Here is a 20,312-nt window from a genome sequence, read left to right as displayed (position 1 = left end):
TATAAACTTAAATGAGATCAGGGTGCAGAAACACACTTGCAATGAAATGAGATGGGGTGTCTAGGATTAATATACTGCAAGAACATCCTTTAATATGTCAATACAGTACTACCTCACTGTAAAGCCTTTTATTAACACGGTTCCTGTTATAAGGTGAGCATAGACACAGATTGTATACAAGATGCATCCACTGTGCAACTTTTGTGGAGATATGTTAAACGTTTTGGTGTTAGAACCTTGAAGCAATTTTGAATATACCAAGAAAAGTATGTTACAGTAACCCAGTTTTGGTGCTTTACAAACATTCATACTAAGATTTAACTGAACTGCAAGTCTGATGTCAATGCTGGATGGACTGACTAAGTAAACTATATCACCACCCACTCCTTGAACTTGTCCAAGTAAAACCTTAAACCATCCACTTTTCAAACCTGACAAAGTAAACCATTCAACCACCCACTTCTCAAACTTAACTAAATAAACCTACTGCTCCAGTGGCCTACGTGGTTAGAGTATCTGTCTTGGATGCATGAGGTAGTGGGTTCGAACCCTGGCTGAGTCATACCAAAGACTTATAAAAATGGTACTAGCAGATGCCTCACTTGGTGTTCAGCATAAAGAGATTAGTGTTAGTACTGGTTAGCCTGGTGTCAGGATAATGTGCTCAGGTGGGACATCATGCTACATGTCCGCAGCATGATGCTCCAGTGCTAGACATCACTATAAACTGCCACACTGCAGACATCTTAGCAATATGACTGGAAAATTGTTAAAGCTAAGTTAAAAACTCAAACCACACACACAAAGTAAACCCGTAAACCACCCACTTCTCAAACTTGACTAAGTAAAACCCTTACATTACCCACTTCTCAAATTTTACTAAGTAGGCCTCACAACAAGTACTTCTCAAACTCAACAGCAAACCCTTACAGCGCCCACTTCTAAAACAAAGGTAGAAGAGAAGATTTTATTTCTTTTCTTGCTGGGTTCTCTTTGACAACATACATAATTAGAATGCATATTCCAATTCTAATGGTTATGGAACATCAGCCTTCATATTCTTGAAGCACTAAGAGACATGTCAATACTACTTACCTCCATGTTTTCAAAGAAGTGCAAAGCTGTCTGTATTGTTTGCAGGGACCGGGGGTGGGGTGGGGTGGGCAACACAGATAATTTTAATTTTAATTTTAGATAATTCATGCTTTGTTTCTCTTGCATGTCTGAAAACTGGCATGTGTGATAAATGACCTATATGTACAAGCATGTCAGATTATAATTCACTGATCATGCCCTAGAGTTTTTTTTAATACCTCTCCCCAAAATAGTTCATGGGTTTTAACATGGAACTATTGAGATCTCCATCTTAGAACTGCATATACACTTACTGGGTATAAACAGACAATTTTATATATCCAACTCGCATTTGGTTCATCCTTACCCACCTGTCCCATGGGACATAGCTCCCAAGTCAGAGCTTGGAAACTTTTAAGATCCCCACCAAACTCATACTTACCTGGTATTAAAAAAATACAAATAACCAACTGACGTTGGTATGTGGGTCTGTTCTTACCCTCAGGAACCTACTCAACAGACTGAAACTTAAGGGTGGTGGTCAAACATGGCAAAATGCAAGATATATGTATTTTACATGCATATCATTCTAATGATATAAAACTGTACAGACTTATACCTACTGAATGTATATTTACTGCTTAGTAGCCTGAATAAACTTTTTATTATAAAACACTGAACTGAGCTAAGCACTTCCAGACATCAACTCACTATAAATTCAAGGTCTGAGTAATCATGTAATTAAAGATAAAGTCACATAATGATAAACAAGTGTTCTGTAGAATATAGTGTCCCACTCTTGAATGGCATTCTAGCTTGCAGAGCAGGAACACCTAGCAAACCCCCAAGTACAAATTAAAGCCATATAGTAATTCTAAAAAAGTTGCAACTGAATACAGTTACTGATGTAGATATGTGACTTTCAAATCCTTTAACATTTTACCGTAACATAGTCATTGGCAGAAAAGATATATCACTGACAGAAAAGTGATGCCACTGACAGAAGATATACCACTGACAGAAAAGTTATGCCACTGACAGGCAAGACAATATGATTAAGAAATATATTCACTCTTAAAATGGACTGCTCCATTTGTAATTAAGCTGTGTAAACATAACATTAGTGCAAAACTGTCATTCTCATACATGTGACTGAACCAGATTTCAAATCAGTAGATTTACAAATTTTGATCATTAGATTGGCTTCTAAACCAGTTGATTTTTATTAGCATAACTTTGATATTCTTCAAGAGGACTGAAAACAAAAAAGTTTTTTAGGCATAGTATATATTCTTCATACTATATATAACAGAACAGTAAGTTTTGAACCTCAATCAGATTCAGATTCTGATGACAATTTTACAACATTTTTGTCAGTATATTATGAATTAATGGAAAAGGAAGTGTTGTTTATCTTATAGTTTACTGTAAAGAATTTTTAAAATAACATCTAACAGCATCTTTAGTTTCCTTCACTAGATCACTGTCTTATGACCAACAATGACATTCACTGCAAACTTCACAGGCTCTCAATAGTCTCAGGTCCAGATTTACCCCTGAATTACTTTTTTATTTTGCAAAGATTAAAGAATGTCCTCTCTGTATCAGCATTAGAATTGTGTCATTAAGAACGACAGGACAACTATGCTCAGCCTACAAAGATGTTCCTGTTGCTGGGTTTGTAAGGTTGCTGGCTGGTCTCCAAAACTTTTCCATGTTATGTTAACCCCATGGAGGAAGTTCCTGACTTGGACTCAAGATGTATTCTCATCCTCAAGGAGAAACTTCTCTTCATGGCTTAGAGTTAAATATCTGTTGGTAGGTTTCACCACTGTAAGAAAAGATTGATCTAGACTTGAAATAAACAGTTAAAAAATGTATGTATGCTTTTATTAATAATTTATCCCAACTTTAAAATTAATTATCTTGTAACATATTGTTAACCGATATATTTTATTTAATGAATGAACTTAATTTATGTGCCTGAAAACTTCAAATAGAGTATGAAATACAAAAAGATGCGTACCTTTGAAAAACACAATGCAAATTCAGGACCTTTGCTACTCGCCTGCACACACTTTAAATCTGATATCCAAATATTGTTGAACTTGTCATATTCTTAGCCAGTGGTTTCTTAGCACTGGGAGAAAACACGTTTCAGTATTTTGAATTAAACAAAATATGAACAATTAGTTTGGTGTAAATATACATATAATACCGTCTTGAACAATACAGTAACATTAAACATGATAAAAATCAAAACACTTACTCTTTTGTGTCAGCCAAAAATTATTTTCATGGTCGATCTCTCCGTCCTATCTCCTGTCTGCCGAAGGTCAGCTGATTTTCGTAAAAGGCTCAGAAGTCACCATAACTGCCTTTTATTCCTTATGACCTCAAAAAAAACCATCCTGTATTTTGCCTTCAACTACCCGATTTCAACAATAAGGTAACCAATGAACAGCTTGTTGTCTACACATGTCAGCTGTTCTTTAATAACTCTAATCATACTGCTCTGCCACACAACATACCATGGACTACTGTACTAGTAGAATGTTTCCAGTGCCCATTTCTCTAAAGTGATGATAGAACATGTAAAAATACAGAATTTGGTTTTTTAAATACTTTTTTTTTTACAAATCTTTAATTTTCTAAAGCAATATATTTCAAGTGTGAAATGGTATGAGTGGTAGACAGCTTTTAAAATGGTATTTTTGGCCTACCACTGATAGACTCACATGTATGCCAACAATAACATTTGCAGAATGCTATGTTTATCCATTCTACCTGATACATGGTCCTAAAACCATTGGAGCATGAAAAGGTCACTGTGACATACTTAATGATCTAAACAAGTGGAACTTTTCTGAATGAATGCACCAATGAAATTTCATATATTGGTAAATACAGAAACTTAAAAACAAAATTTAAACATTTCTGAAGATATAATTGCCTGAAAGTGAGACATATGTCCCTCTTCCCAATCAGGCAAGACATAAGTGTTTTTCTTCTTTTCTGAATTTAAAAATGAACTTACCCAAGCCACTTGGAATTAAAGAGAGATGCCCTGTACACACAAAGGGTCTCTGATGTGCCTAGTGTAGGGTTAATCGCTATCAGTGATCCAGGCTGCTGTGAACGTCTTTTACTAAACGTTGGTACAAACACAAAGCCCTGAAAAACATTGGATTGTTTTTCAAAAGATGATTTCTTAGATGTTATCAGTTATATTTATTTATTGCACATTTGTTACACTAGTTGCTGAAAGGCTGCGAGATATGATGGACCTAGCTATTTGTTACACTATTCATTGAAAGAAAGTCTGTGAGATATGATGGACCTACCTATTAGCCAATAGGAAATATTATGCCTAGAATAAGACATTTGCAGTGATATGAAACTAAAACAGAGAGCAAAAACAAGTAAAGATCTGGCAATTATTCATGTAATAGATTTTAGGCTAACTTTCTTATGTGACTCTTTGGAATAATACAAGGAACCTCTCTATTAGGTTTATAGAATACAGGTATCCACTGACTTACACAGTTTTGACTTTTTAATAAATCTTTTAAGTGAAGACTAAAGAATAATGAAACTGTTTAAAACAAAAATATTAGGATTCATAAATGGCTAAAATAACTGGTCTTAAAGTTAACTGAAGTATGATATTTTAATGAAAATTAAATTAAACATTCTGAGTTAGGCAATTTCGAGTTATGTGATTACCTGCAATGTGAATCAAACAATTTTCATCAACAAATTTAGCAAGGTGACTAAGAACACAAATATTTTCTGTGGTTAATGATTATGATAAAGGAAATGTACAACTACTGCTACTCTAAATTTCTTTTTTTTCTCATATGTTCATGGTTTAGGAAAAAATGTCATTTTCATCCATACTTAAGTTTGTGGTTATGGTAAAGACAAAAGAATCACAATACATTCAGTCTTTAAATTCATGGCTATGGTAAGGACATGTGAATCACAATACATTGGGTCTTTTAAGTACATGCCTATGGTAAGGACATAAGAATCACTGTTCATTGGGTCTTTAAATACATGGCTTTGTTAAGAACATAAGAATCACTATACAATAAATCTTTTTAATTCATGGCTATATTAAGGACATGTGAATCACAATACATTGGGTACTGAGTGTTTAAATACATGGCTTGTAGAAACCATGGAAGGCAAAACAAATAGTCAATTCACAGAATTACAGCATATACAATGAAATCCCACATAACATGTTTCATTATAAATGAAAAACCCCACTATAGCATGCTTCATTGTAAGTGAAACCCCATTATAACATGCTTCATTACAAGTAATACCCCACTTTAATGTGTTTCATTGAAAATAAAACCACACAATAACATGCTTCAGTGTAAGTAAAACCCCACCATAACACACTTCATTATAACATGCACTCAGATGTAACATGGTCATGGCATGACTCCCAAATTTAAACAACCTCTTCTTTCCTGATTAACAAAGTAAAGGCACATGACCACATTTGTTTGTTTGTTTTAGCTTTTTTACTTGTATGATCTGCTTACTTTCTTTTGCTGTGAATGACTTCTTATTACCATTTATACTCACTTAAAAGTCGAGTCCAAATGCAAAAAACAAAGATCCTGATCTACCATAGCATAATTTGCCTGCAGACCAGGGTCTATGTTGATTTTTCTATTGATTACTCCTAATAAACTGCACAGACCCAGATCTGCCGGTGCTTTACTGATGGCAGATATGGGTCTGCACAGTTTGCAGTTGGACTTATTCACAAGTGTTGTTGCAGTTGTTGTTGTAGTGTTTAACACCATTTTTCAGCACATGATAGGCTATACATGGTGGCCAGTATTAATGGTGGAGGAAGAACCCTGAAAAACCCAGGGAAGAACCACCAACCCACGAGAAGCTACTGGCAGGCTTTCCCACATACACACGCTAGCCGAGCCTTGGTATTCACAAGTGAATACAGTATTCTTTGTCAACCCTATTCTCTTTAATTTCAACCTGACCTTTGTTTAAAATATTTTATCAAGTTTTGTTCCCTTACAGCTTTGTTTACAAACAGGAACACAATTGTATATGACCTTTCTTTTGCCAGTTAAGTGAGTTAGACTGGTGAGGGAAAAAAGGCAACAAAAAGAAAATTTTGCAAAACATATCTCTCTTCCAAAAATGGTTTATTTTACACAACCTGCTCTGCTATGGCCATGTGCAGAAGGGTCTCATCAGGACAAATGTCTGTGATGTCCACAGTCACCAGAAGGCTGCCTGTCATATGGTTCCTATTGAGGAAAAAAAATAAAAGAGGCATTTTATAAGAAAATAAATGTCATTCCACAAATTAGTATATTGTGTCATACTATAAACATGATTCCAAAGTACACAGTATATTTTCTATATCAAGTTAAGACATTCTTTGATGTTTTTTTAACTAAACAAATGCAAATTTGTCACAAATATTTCTAGATTTAATCTAACAGTCCACTTTCTCCTTATTCAAAGACAAATCAAGGCACCAGAGTGGCCATGAAATCTTCTGTGTACCTGGATGACAACTGCTTAATAGTCCAATGCAAGAACAATTGGCCAAGAAATCTAGGTAGTATGATGCTTTCTGCACCCACTGCTGCTGATTGCATATCTTATGAAAACAAATGTTCCAAGGTGTCTAATTTTAATAACTTCACCCATATCTGATGGCACATCATCATCATTTGCCCAGTAGTGAATGGACTCTATGACAGGATGGTTTCTGTGAAAGTGTGTCAAATTCTGCTGAACTGTCTTTAAATTAAATTGTTTAAATGTTTTCGTTTTTTTTTGGGGGGGGGGGGATAATTTTAGAAACAGTAGCTGTTTTTGAGGGTGGATCAGCATCATTAGAATAAATTTGAATGGCCTTAAAGACAGGATGATTTCTGTCAAATTAGATCAAATTCTGGCAAGTGATTTTAAGAAGTAGTTAACAATTTTTTTATATAGCAAAACCAAATAAACAACATGCAGGGTTCTGGTTACATTGAAAACTTATTTCGAGTAGGTAGTTTGGTACACACATTTTTTTTTGTTTTGATTTTTGTTCTAGGAGGATTTAAATTAATCATACACTTGAACAAAAGTCTAGTCTGCATCCTGAATCTAATCAGCTCATTGATACAATAATACAAACAAGCCAAACAAATTTTATTTTGTCTACCTCAAATGATTTTTGTTTAATCTTGCTTTTGTTGTTTTGATCAAACCTTTCTGAATATACAAAAGTTCACAAGTGTCTCTCAGATTCATTTGGTAGACTAGTGATTAGAGTGTCCACCTCAGATGTGGGAGGTCGTGGATTTGAACCCTGGCCAAGCCATACCAAAGACTTATAAAAATGTTACTAATAGCTGCCTAGCTAGGCACTCAGCATTAACAGTTAGTGGTCGGCCTGGTGTCAGGATAATGTGGATGGGTGGGACATGATATGTGTCTGCAGCATGGTGCCCCAGTGCTAGAAAACCCTATAAACTGCCACACTGCAGACATTGTAGCAATATGACTGAAAAATTGTTAAAGCTAAGTTAAAAATCCAAATCACACACACACACACACACACGTCTCTGAGATGGACTGACACTTGACTGGCCAAAATGAATTTCCAGGAATCCAAGATAAAACCATATCTCCTTTTTAACTGATGAGTGCTGAAACCATATTTGACTTCCTGATAAATAACAAGATTTTCAAACTGGCAGACATGGTGGCCATATTGGATGTAGGATCGGGACCATTTTGATTTAGGACCAACCAAACTTCTTTGTTTAAGCATGCTTAGAAGGTGTTTTTGGCAAAACAAAAGGTTAAAAATTTAACAAAAAGAGAAGTAAGCTTCATCTTTTAATAAGTACCTTATTAGAAGTTAAACCCACCCATAGTATCAAAAAATAAAATTGGGTCTGGTTATTTTATACAGGCACAGACAAGCTTCAACTTCAAACTGGTCAATGAAATATTAGACTATAACTTCCTAGAAGAATATCCATGAACAATCTTCCAATCCCTGATATTTGTATGTGTACATACATGCATTTGCTGATCATGGATTATGGATTTGTACAAATCGACCTCATATAATTAGTAAATATATGCATTTATCCAACACTCTCTTGTAAGATATACTTATGGTCCTTCAATGGGTTTTCATCACTTAAGTGGTCATGGCAAATCAGTATACTACTAGAGTTTAATTTTTTGGAGTGTGCAGTTTTGTGTGTGTGTTTCAACCAGCACATTTATATTACCTTCACAGCCGATTAAGGTGTACTCAAATATTTGTGTCATTTTACATTACACTTGTGTTGAAATTCTAACTGTAATATTAACTTATGAATAATCAGATTAAAATTAATCAATGAATGTAACCAGTCAATCCAGTTCCAGTTTAAAAAGGAGATATGTTTAACTAGGTTAAACTAAAACAGCATCCATTATATGTTCACAAAAACCACACAGAACTCAGATGTTGCCAGGAATTTTCTTCAGAGGGGGAGTACCTACCTTTAGAGGGGGGAATCGGAGGGACAAAGCCAAATTATAGGTGATAGGTGACAACATAAATATGAGGTAGATGCATACCTAATTTAAAAGAAGCATTTAATAACTTTATATCAACAAATATATAAGATATCTGCATAGTTACCCAAAAAATGAGTTTCCAGCACTGGTAAATATTTTTCTGTTTCTTAGCTCTCTACTTCTTGAAAATCTCTGAAAAGTTGATGTTCAAAAAACATTTTTCTGCAACCATTTTCGTTAGTAAATGGATTATCTTTCTTATATTCTTGGTACAAAACACATAACATCCTTTCTTTTGGTTATTTCCTTAACCAGTTGTAGGTACTCAATCACTTGTGCTGGAATTTTGATACCATTTTACTTTTTTCTCAGCCCCCAGTTCCCCTTGCACATGCCATTAGGATGCGATGCTGACCATATCTCATCAGTTTGTGTGATATCTTCAGTTTGGATCGAAATATCAGAGCATTTCACTTGTATTGTTGTATCAACAGTTACTGTAGTAGATGGTATTACCATAAAGAAATTGGTCATCTTCAATTCTGACATTCATAAAATTCACTGCTTGTTAATCTCTAAAAATTTCTGTTATGGCTAATCAATGGTTCAGTTTGTTATACCCCTCTAGGAGACAATTAATTGGAACCCCTGTATAGTTTCTTCAAAAAGGCGAATCATCATGTATCAATCATACATATGCTTCAATTCAAACAATGAATCTACCTATGTAGTTTGATTAAGATCAATGGCATAATGGATGATGAAGACTTCATTTGACAAACATTTCATTACAATTACATTGAATTGCAGGAACTGCAGATAAAAGTTGTGTGACCCTTTCCCCACTGGTTTTGAGAAGTTGCATGACTAGTAATCGTTGTTGCAAGAAACCCACAATCTCATGGGTTGGCACCATCTCTGAGTACTGTGGAGATTGAAAAATAGTGGGAGACAGACTGGGGTTTCCAGTGTGTTTTACCCATATATCCAGCAATAGTGATGGTGTGGCCATTCTTTTTGGAAATAATTTATAACTTTATTTCCAGGGAATAAAATGTGATGATGATGATGGTGGGTATATTGTATTAGATATAATGACTAATGGAAATGATACTTTTATTAAACCTATAAAGTCATAATGATGATATCCCCGACTTCTTTAAAAACCTGAGACAAGATATTGTTAGTTCTGATAAGTCATCTATTATCATTTGTAGCTACTGTAATGTTGTTCAGGGCATAGAATTTGATAGATATAGTTATTGATGAGAAATCCCATGGCCTGAACAGTCATCCAGGATATTAAGAATGAACTTAGATCCATGGAAAGTAGTAAATCAAAATGCAAACTCCCAGATTTGTACCAAGAAGTTTCTGGCTCCCAATTCTGATTTCTTATTTAGAGTCCTGTTATATAATTAATAGACTTACCAAATATGGACTTCTCGACTGCTTGTGAGTCCCAGAACTGCCTGGGGGAGACTGGTGATGGTGGTGACAGAGATGAGCCTACCCTGCACCACCTCCAGGTGATGAGTGGAATGGAACCCAGGGTTTGCAGCACTCAGGGTGTACTTAGTCAGCACAGAGCTTTGCTTTCCAGGGTAGTATACTATCAGCTCTCTGTCACTCACAGGACACACCTTTACGCTACAAGCAAATGATGAATGTATTCAGCTGAACTGTGTCATTTGATCTTATCAGACATGAGAATGGTTAGGATAATCTGGAGTTAGGATAAATGAGTTTGTGTACCTGTAAAATGTTTATGCAATAATGCTGTTGTTTTCACTGAATCACAAATCAAAATAATCATGACATCAAAACTCTTTTGTATATGTTTTATCTCCTCATCACTCTCTTAATACAAGACACTTGAAAATGGAGATGCCTAAAACAAACTTATTTCAAAGTGTTCATTATACCCATTTATTTATTGTCTATCAAACTACACCATTTACATACACAAGTTCCTTTACACATTAACTTATACAGTATGACAAATATGGTACAAGAAAAACTTCTGTAAACAACTAGAAATTAGAGCTGTGAACAGGGTAAATGGGTACTTATTCATTTATTATAACCTGGGTAATAAAAGGAGTCACCAGGTACCCATTTACCATATACTGCACAAGTTATCTGAGAACATGTGCATCATATGACATAGACAACCTGATATGTACAATGATGGAGACTTTTTTCAAAGTACAGAATGCAAATCCTTTATGAATTCCAGTCATCACTGATGCAGTATCAGCTGAAAACCCTATGCAGTTCTGCCAACTTATGTTTATTCAAAGCATTATCAAGCAAATTAAAAAAATGTTTCCTCCAGTGGAATCTACTATTAATTCTGGTAATGAAAGAAGAGCACTCTGGCATTGCCCTTTTTGTTGTCAAAGTCTCTTACACAGACTGGGTACAGCTTTTTGTCATAATCACTACTCCTGTCTGTTGCAATACTAAACGGCCCAATTTTCACAGCTTCTGCAATTTTAAGTGAAGTATCTTCAGCTAATCGCGTAACATTATTAGACAATTTTGGAATCAGTGAACATCTGTTTAAACAAATGACCAATATAATCTTCCACCGCTCTGGGTAGTCCATGTTCTATTAAGAACTCGGTAGATAATGCCTCTGCATTTATAAAATTCGTGTCCACAATTAAGTTTTGCTGTAAAAAGAAGTTACCTTAGTATTGGAGTTAGTAAAACAAGGTAATTCAAGGTTTCTTTGTTTTACCACCATGAGCAATATTAAACTCCTTTCCACGTAGCCTACAAGGGGCATGAAGCTGCCCTAGAATGGAACGCTGTCTTGTGTAATTCATGTATTCATCTCTGAATCGGTTTTTAGTCTTTTCCTAATCCATCTGTGAAATTATGTAAAAATTATTTTGGCTCTAACACACGCATCGACCACAGCTGCTTGACGTGAGCTTGATGTTAAGGAACAAAAACAACATTATACTGAAGAAAAAAAATCATACAGAGTGAAAAAAATACCTTAGATTACCCCCATGACCTGTTCTGACATAGGACCCTCTCTATCATAATATATAAGACAGAAGGTACGTAACTTCCAAATACTTCATTCAATGATAGCTTGATGAATAGAAAAATATCTCAGCAGTAAAAATTCAGGAAAATTGCATGTTTCGAAGCCTGTAACTTCAGTTTGGTACAACGCAGAGAAGTCAATGATAGCTTGATGAATAGAAAAATATCTCATGAGTAAAACAAGCCATATAGTTTGGTTGTGTGCCTTTAAAGACGGAAACAGCAGAAGGAAATCGAGGGTCATGGGTGGAACCCAAAAATAACATCTTTTAGAAGAGATATGTTTTACATCCCTTTTCCTCAGGTTCAGGAATCACTCAATACTCAAAACTTGTCTGTAAATTCATGGGTCAGACAGAATAGCATCAAGGGCTTGTTCTGAATCCCTATTCTTCAATGCTCTCTCAATGCCTTACCAAAGAGTCAGTCCTCTAGTTTATTATACTGCACATAAAACTGAAGCCAGTGAAACTTAAATAATACCAAAGTCTCATTGTATTTTCTAAGACTTGCTGGTAAATTAAAAAAAAACATCACCTGAATACATGTACAGTATTCATCCAGAGTATTGACCAAGCCTGCATAGCTGCAACCAATTAACATATACTACACTATTCAGGTGGTAAAGGTGAAATCAGTACCAAGCAACAATAAGCTGCCGAGTGTTAGACTTTTATTCACAACCCATGGTGTTACCAACTGCAAGTCGTTAAGGAATTTAATCAACAATACCAATACAATCCACACCTGATGAGTGTATTATAGCCAGTGCCTGAATGTAAAACCAGTTTATGCCATTGAACTACACTCAACTGTACCCTATATAAGCACAACAGTAACATGCAAATCCACTTTGTGTGCATTGTAAAGTGTAAATTTGAAACCACGAGCCACAAAAACCTTTTCTCCCTGCTTGTCATCAAGTGATACTGGTGGTGCTTTTTTTCATCAGAAAAAACCTTGAGGGTGAAGTCAGTCTTGTCCTGCCAGCACAGCAACATCAGAATTGCAATTGAACCTGTGGATGGTAGAGCATGAAGACTGGATCCGCCAGTCCTCCTTATCTGAAATTCAATGAAAGATTAAGGTTTTGATGGGCATACAAGGCTTGATAAGGCTGGCACCTGAACAGGTTTCTAGGTTAATAAATGTGCAAGACTCACCTGAATGGGATGCCAGTCAAGCACAGGGTAACCTTCAAGCAGACAGTGTAACCATTTTTACAGTTAGGTAGTTTGGGACATACAAATGTTTAAGGCTGAAAAGAAACTCATGACCCTCTGTTCATGAGAAAGAAGTGGCTAACAAAGGGCCATACAGCCTCCTAATCCATAATTATATGCAGCGTATTCCTGTACAAACCTAGGTGTTGCCATAATATATATCCTGTGCTAATACTAAAAACCATGACCTAATTTTCTAGATTAGTGAATATCTTCAAATACTCTTAATCTTAAGAATAACCATTTCAATTAAGTAAGAAATTGCTATATCATCTTGCTTACATGACACTAGAAAGACAATATCTTAATAGTAACCATTTCAATTAAGTAAGAAATTGCTGTATCATCTTGCTTACATGACACTAGAAAGTCAATATCTTAATAGTAACCATTTCAATTAAGTAAGAAATTGTTATATCATCTTGCTTACATGACACTAGAAAGTCAATATCTTAATAGTAACCATTTCAATTAAGTAAGAAATTGTTATATCATCTTGCTTACATGACACTAGAAAGTCAATATCTTAATAGTAACCATTTCAATTAAGTAAGAAATTGTTATATCATCTTGCAAACATGACACTAGAAAGTCAACATTTAGATCTTTTAACAGATTAACTGGATAAAGAAAAACACTGAAGCAATAAATCATCACCCAATTTTACCAAGTATGACAAATTTTGTCCTGTCTGAAAAAAAATCAAAATCAAAATACATGTACATGCAAGGCAAAATTTGTGCATTATTATAATTTTCAAATGAAGGAAGATTGTAGATGAACAAAGTGACCACAGATCAAATACCCAACTACTGCGACTTCACTATTTTTTGACGGGTTTCTATTATTGTAAACTTTGTTGTTCCTACTTTTATGGATCAAGAATTCGGGATAAATTCATTGTCTTACCAAAACAAAATCATCAAAGACAAGTTTCTAATCCCTTGATTATGAAACCTGGTATAATAGACTGCTGTCAAATTCGATGCCAAAACTACTAACTATAAGAAACTATTAAATACACACAATTGTGACAGCTTAAAATGCTTAACTGCTAGTTAACATTGTTGAATAGAAAAAGTTCATTTTGCACAGAAGGCAATGCTCTACAATGCTTACTGGAGCTATTTTTTCTATGTGGAAGTTGACCCATTTGTCTCCCTCCATCTTCCACATTGACAGACAAGTAGAAGATAGACATGCTAAATAGAATGCTGACTGTGTCACATCCTCTAGTTGACCAACAGCAAAGCACACAACCTGACTGGTTTGGGGAATCTAGAATGTACAATATATAAAAAATGCATTAGATGATATAGACTGATGTAAATCTTGTAAAATAAAATGTACAAAAATACGTAATGAAAGATAAGTGGATACTATGTATTTGATTTTGATTAACTATGAATTTTGGTATGATGCACTATACAGTTGAACTTGTAGTTACAACCTCCTACATATAAAATGATCTATTTATAAAGATTCATTTTGTTGGTAAAACCATCATGGACAGAGGTGAGATTTCAGTGATATGTAAAAGTAACCACCTCAGATCTGTCTATCTGATCTTCAGTTAGTTCTTGAAGGTTGAGTGGTGAACCATCAATATCCAGGCTGACAAAGTCCAAACAGAAATATCATCCTTTACATCCTTAAATGGTAGGAACATCTTAAAGTTCCTTTTCCCATTTTGATCATTTTACTTTATTTACTTCATCGTCCTGATGCCATGAGACAAAGGGTACCATAAAAAATGGTGGTTTCAAGACAAAAGACGTTTGATTCCCAAAGAACAGGAGTCTATTCTTTGGCAATGAGTCCTCATGATAGATACTAGACCATCATGGCAGAATTGCAAATAATTCGGTTTGACCAAGAAGGCTTGAATCACACTGAAGATGGTTGTTGTGGCCAGTCATGCATGAGAGGTGAGACATGGAGGTCCTGGACAGTGGTCTTACCTTAATCAGTCACAGCAAAAGCCATGGAAGATTTTGTTTTGGTCTGTATCCTCCCTTCCATAATAGGAAAATATGTCTGAACTCATGGAACAGTAGCCTTGATTGACATGAGGGCAAACTACTTCTCCATGAGGAGTAATGGTTTAAGCTAGCTGTGACACTGAAGCTTTTAAGGTGGAGATGGCGGAAAGCTCTCCATTTCTCCCTCTCAGAATCATAGGCCTTCATGCCAACTCTACAAGGTAACCACAAGATAGTTCTGTTACTAAGATACCAACTCTTTCGTGCCCATGCAACTACATACCACTTATTCCAAGAACTATTTCTTTCTGACAGCTTTTTGTATACTAGCCAGAAATGTAGGTTAAACATCACTGAGCTCATATGTAAAATCTGCATTAGGCATGATCTTCCCAGGAATCCCTGATGCAAAGTCCGAAAGATTACTAATCCATAATTTTTCCCTCGTGAGCACAGCAACCAATATTAGCAAGCACTCAAATTCCTTGTGGTCTACTGGACTGGAGGAAAAGCAAAGGCATCAAACTGTACTAGGTCAATGAAAGGGCAATGAATACTAAGACTTTCAATTCTAGGACTCGAAAGATGATGGTTTGGAGCTTATTTTTTGTGTTGGCATTCTGAATTTTTCCTTCTGCTTTCTGATTATAGGAACATGTAGGTCAGTGAGCCATCCTGCATACTATTTCACAAAAGTAATGTTTACACAATCACCCTTTTCAATTCTATAGGCATCATAATGCCCACAGTAACTAATGTAGATAAAGCACAATTTAGTAAGGAGAAAGAAGGAGGAATAACAAAACAATAATAACAGAAATATTAATAGAAACAATCATGACAACAATGTTTATTATCTGTTGCTGCTGAAATTTTTCAACTGTCACCATCACCATCATTATGACACTTATTACCATCATCATCACTATCATCAATGTTACTATAGTGATAGAGAAAGAGATACTTACCAACATGTAAAAACATCTGTAAAATGTTGTGAGCTGTAAATTTATAGTAAAATGTATCTGTTACATGACAAGGAAACCCCTAAATAATTATGTTACTAAGATACCAACTCTACAACGTAACCACAAGATAGTTCTGTTACTAAGATACCAACTCTACAAGGTAACCACAAGATAGTTCTGTTACTAAGATACCAACTCTTTAAGGAAACCACAACATAATTCTGTTACTAAGATACTACCATAACTTTAAATATCGCTCATTAATTGTCTCCCTACTACAGTTGTTGTAAGCAATATATTTATAATATTTTTAAAATCTGTAATATAATTTTAACAGCTTTAAAAGTCTGTATACATAAATTATATGCATTAATGAGATATTTAAATATATATTAATTTGCATATAAATACATTTTAACACAAAATTTGCTTTTTTTGCTGAGCACTCCAAATGTTTTTTCTTCACATATTAAATTCAGTTGGATACATTTGTAACTGTTTTAAACCCATGTAAAACATTCGTCAAAAAGAGTTTAAAGATGTAAAGACGCCTGATCCTGGCTTTCTGAAAATAATTTACAAACAGAGCATTTATTTTTGCCAGAAATACCAATCTTTGCTATGACGGTATTAAGAAAAGATTCCATGCAAGTGTCTTATCTGAAAACAACTCATTTGTGAACATATTTTTTCCACCAGCTTTAATTCTATAGTTGAACCACAGTGGTAAACTCAACAAGTCAAATGTTTCTAATACACTGAAAGCCTTTTCTCATAAAACTTATCCAAACTTTAAAAACATCATGCCAAAATGAATTTAGTCATCATAAGCTGTTTTCAATGTAAACAGTCTCCCCAAAATAGTAACATAATTATCAGGCCACTATGCATTTATGAAGTTGAAATTGTTTTATCTAGTAAGATTTCTTATTTGGTGATTTTCAGAGCATCAACAAATGATTCTCTATTATTCTGAGTCTCTCATAAAGTTCTTAGTAACTATCTGAGTGAAGGAGGTGGTTCAAAAAAGTAAGACAAGCACAATCTACTGCTAAAAAATGTCTGCGAAGCTGACTGACTGAATGCCGAAATAGGCTGATGGGGTCTTTCCAGGCTGGAAATATCACCCCAGAACCCAGCACCATGTGTCAACATCTACTAAAGGATGATATCATAGACTTTAAAGTGCATCCTCGAGAGCTTCATGATTAAGTTCATGACAGCCACAAGTACAATGGTCATACATAAAACACTAAAGCAGATGGTTTCTGAGACCTGAGAGCTAGATAATGTTGCAGCCCACCAATTAATCATTCAAGAACATACTGAACTGCAAACCACACAGAGGTGTCAATAAACTCAAGGAAATCGTTTTGACATTGTCTTCCTAACACCAATCAAGCCCCACAAAGGATGTGGACTTAAGATTTTCCCGACTTCCCTCCAAGTCTATTACAGCTAATCCAATATCTGCCTCTCAGCCAACAATACATGTCTTTTCCACTTATGATGTCAACATCTGGCAGACTGTAAACCTGCCAACCGAAGCCTATAAAACTTACGCCAAAAACCAGGAGATCCAGTTACAAATTACAGTCCTGGGCAGTGGCAGAACAAAAGTTAGCATCAATGCCAGTGAACCAACCCTAAGCGCAGTGATAGAGAACAGTTCTGCCATTTAGTGTGTCAACATTACACAAGCAAGACTGTGCCATCTGTTGGGATGGCTGCTATGGTCAACCATGCACACACTATCCTCAGGGTTACCATACCATGCCTGACATAGTACAGATCACCACCACAATCTTTCCTGTGATGCCTTGGGAAGCTCTAATGATCACTTGTGCACCAGTGACAAGGCCAGTCCTGTCTACATGCTTTATAGCATCATCCCTAAGTAGACTGAGTTGACTAGCTTCTAGAATTTGCTCCCATATCTACCTTGTCTATCTGCCATGCAACTGTCCCTGCATTTCTAAACTGTTCTTTATGCTCATTGACCAGGATGACAAAATGCTTAACCTCTGCACAAAGATACCCATCACTGGTCTCTATGGCTAAGACTGTCCACTCCAGCTATGTTAAGCTAAGGATGTTAGAGGTGATGAGGCACACATTTATCTTGTGATAGCACTTATAATCTTGCTCCATTCAAAAGCAAGCTGAACACCTAGACCAGATGAAAGGACAAACTGTTAGAGTATGAGTCATTGGCACCTGCTGGCCAGACTTCTGTGAACACTGGTAATGGACTGGCCTGACCTGCCACCCCAACTGCCAGGGCTGTCCCTGCCAGATGCTATTAAGACCACATCCATAAGTCAGACAAAGGAAGTGTTGTCAGTCATTGCTAACACCTGCAGAAAAATGGCTGTGGAAGTGTTATAAGATTACCTCAGGTATATGGCACTCCCTGCAGCCAAGACTATGCTGCCCAGAATATACACTGCTTTAACAAGGAAATCTGCTGAAAAGTGGCTGTCTTGGTTCAAACTGCTGCAAGGGCCTACCAAAAAACCACCACCCTGGTTCAATCTGCTGCTTTGCCTCTTACCATATTAGACGATAATGAGGGTAACATATCTTTTGCAATGGCATCCTTTCAAAATGCACAAGACCTCACTCTCACCATGGGGGCCCCTGTGCAACAGCGACCTACCCCAACTTTTAAGAGCATCAGTGGTCTAAAAAAAAGGAGCAGGGTCTGTGCCTCCTAGAATAAAGGCTCTCACCTACTTTGATCTACTCCACAAGGCATGCCCCCTTAGTCTTTTCTCCTGCATCTACATGTGCGACAAATTGTCAGAGGGCATGATCATCATTCATAAAATTGCCAGATGCAGTGACAACATTCATAGTGACACCATCCTACCTTGCTCCACCTGCTGAACTAATTTCATGCCTATACAGAAATGGGGGGCAACCCCTAGTCACTGCCACCAACCAATTCTACAATACCATGGATTTTTCAGGGCAAGCTGCTTGAAGCATGTAGACTATATTAATTAAAGACAGAGCCCCATTCATAGACTACAAAACTCAGCCTGTGGACACCAACTGATGCTCTGATTATAGCACCAGCATCTCCCCTGGGTGATCTCACAGTAAGCACTCACGGCCAACCTCGCAGCCTCCTACAACTGTGCAGAAAACAAATGACCTGATCATGTTCTCCATTGCAGTGGAAAACATTAAAAACTCAGACATGGATGTCTCTGTACTCCTCACCATATCAGTCAGCATTGTGGCCAGTAACAATGCAGTTATTTATGCCACTGATGTGCCAAGCAAAAGCAGTCTAACTGTGGTAGATCTCAATGTCATTGTTGATGCCAATTCTGCCTTAAGGATCTTGAAGACTTGCAATATAATATGCAGCACACCATTGTTGAAAAATAACTTAATAAAAAATACATGATTCCAATGACCCTCAGGATGCTGCCACGCTCAAATGTTAATAACCAGGCACCTGATGAACTGCCGATGTTGCAGCCAAGATGTACATACTAACATTCTTGTTCAGTCTGGCACTTGCTTCTTTGCTTGGAAACAGGGGTTTTCCATAGCTGACACCTTTGGATTATTTGGTAACCACCATTATGTTTACAAAAGCAGCATTAAAATGGGTACATGTTATCATGGCTGTGTACTTAATAGTTAACAATACCATGTCAGACAGTGAAATTATAGCAATAAATGAATCTGGCTACTATCAACGAGATTCAACCCAAAGCTAACACCTGCATCCTTACAGTGTAATTATAATGTCACTATATCTGACACTCCAAGACCCACGAATTTCACTTGAAAAGGATATGACATCGAAGTCTCCCTATGGGTGGAGGCTGAATAGCAGCACAGTTTATCAAAAAAGTAAAAGCAAGCAATAAATAGCAGGGATTGGCCTGTTGAAAAGAATCATTGCTAATCCCATTACAATCACCATTGAAATCAGAGTGCACAGTTGTGGCCTGCTTTCAGTAGCTAGGGCTTTATCAGCCAGCGACTGACCATGAAGGCCAAACATAAAGATAAAATTGGTATCTTGGCTAAAAGAAAGTTCTACCACATATCTCAGATTTTACATGACAATGATGTCTCTGAAGACGAGTTCACACATATCCTAGATAAAGCAAATAAACAACTACGAAGAATGAAATACAGGCTGCTATGCACAAGGTGCACTCTGCCTTCGTTAGAACATTTATCAACAAAGCAACAAAAAGTAGCTCATAGTTTGTGGACAAGCCAAAACCCATTAGAAGCTCATAAAAAAGCTGTCTGGAAATTCATCATAGACCGTGTATATTCCTATTCTTTGTCTTCTAAACTCTGAAGAACAAAGCACAGCATGTACTTGCACCGCTTCCAGTGATATGTTAAAATCAACTGTGCCACTGCTGCCATAATTCTTACCATGCCTTTGGTATGGG

At 36.1% G+C, this 20,312-nt stretch overlaps 1 protein-coding gene across 1 annotated transcript in view; it reads right to left on the bottom strand.

Moving 5' to 3' along the window:
- Window positions 1-20,312, bottom strand: part of LOC149805832 (uncharacterized) — a 44,432-nt gene that overhangs the window by 2,328 nt on the left and 21,792 nt on the right. Inside the window, exons 4-8 of the mRNA XM_089936891.1 lie at window positions 14,049-14,207; window positions 12,607-12,770; window positions 10,075-10,293; window positions 6,281-6,371; window positions 4,112-4,248 (exon numbers count right to left, since the gene is read on the bottom strand). Of these exons, the coding sequence (XP_089793017.1) occupies window positions 4,112-4,248; window positions 6,281-6,371; window positions 10,075-10,293; window positions 12,607-12,770; window positions 14,049-14,207 (770 nt within the window). The remainder of the gene's footprint in view (window positions 1-4,111; window positions 4,249-6,280; window positions 6,372-10,074; window positions 10,294-12,606; window positions 12,771-14,048; window positions 14,208-20,312) is intronic.

This window comes from Sinohyriopsis cumingii, chromosome 2 (assembly GCF_028554795.1).
Source record: "Sinohyriopsis cumingii isolate HCF-2022 chromosome 2, ASM2855479v2, whole genome shotgun sequence".
Taxonomy (NCBI): domain Eukaryota; kingdom Metazoa; phylum Mollusca; class Bivalvia; order Unionida; family Unionidae; genus Sinohyriopsis; species Sinohyriopsis cumingii.
This window is presented reverse-complemented; position numbering and strand designations above follow the sequence as displayed.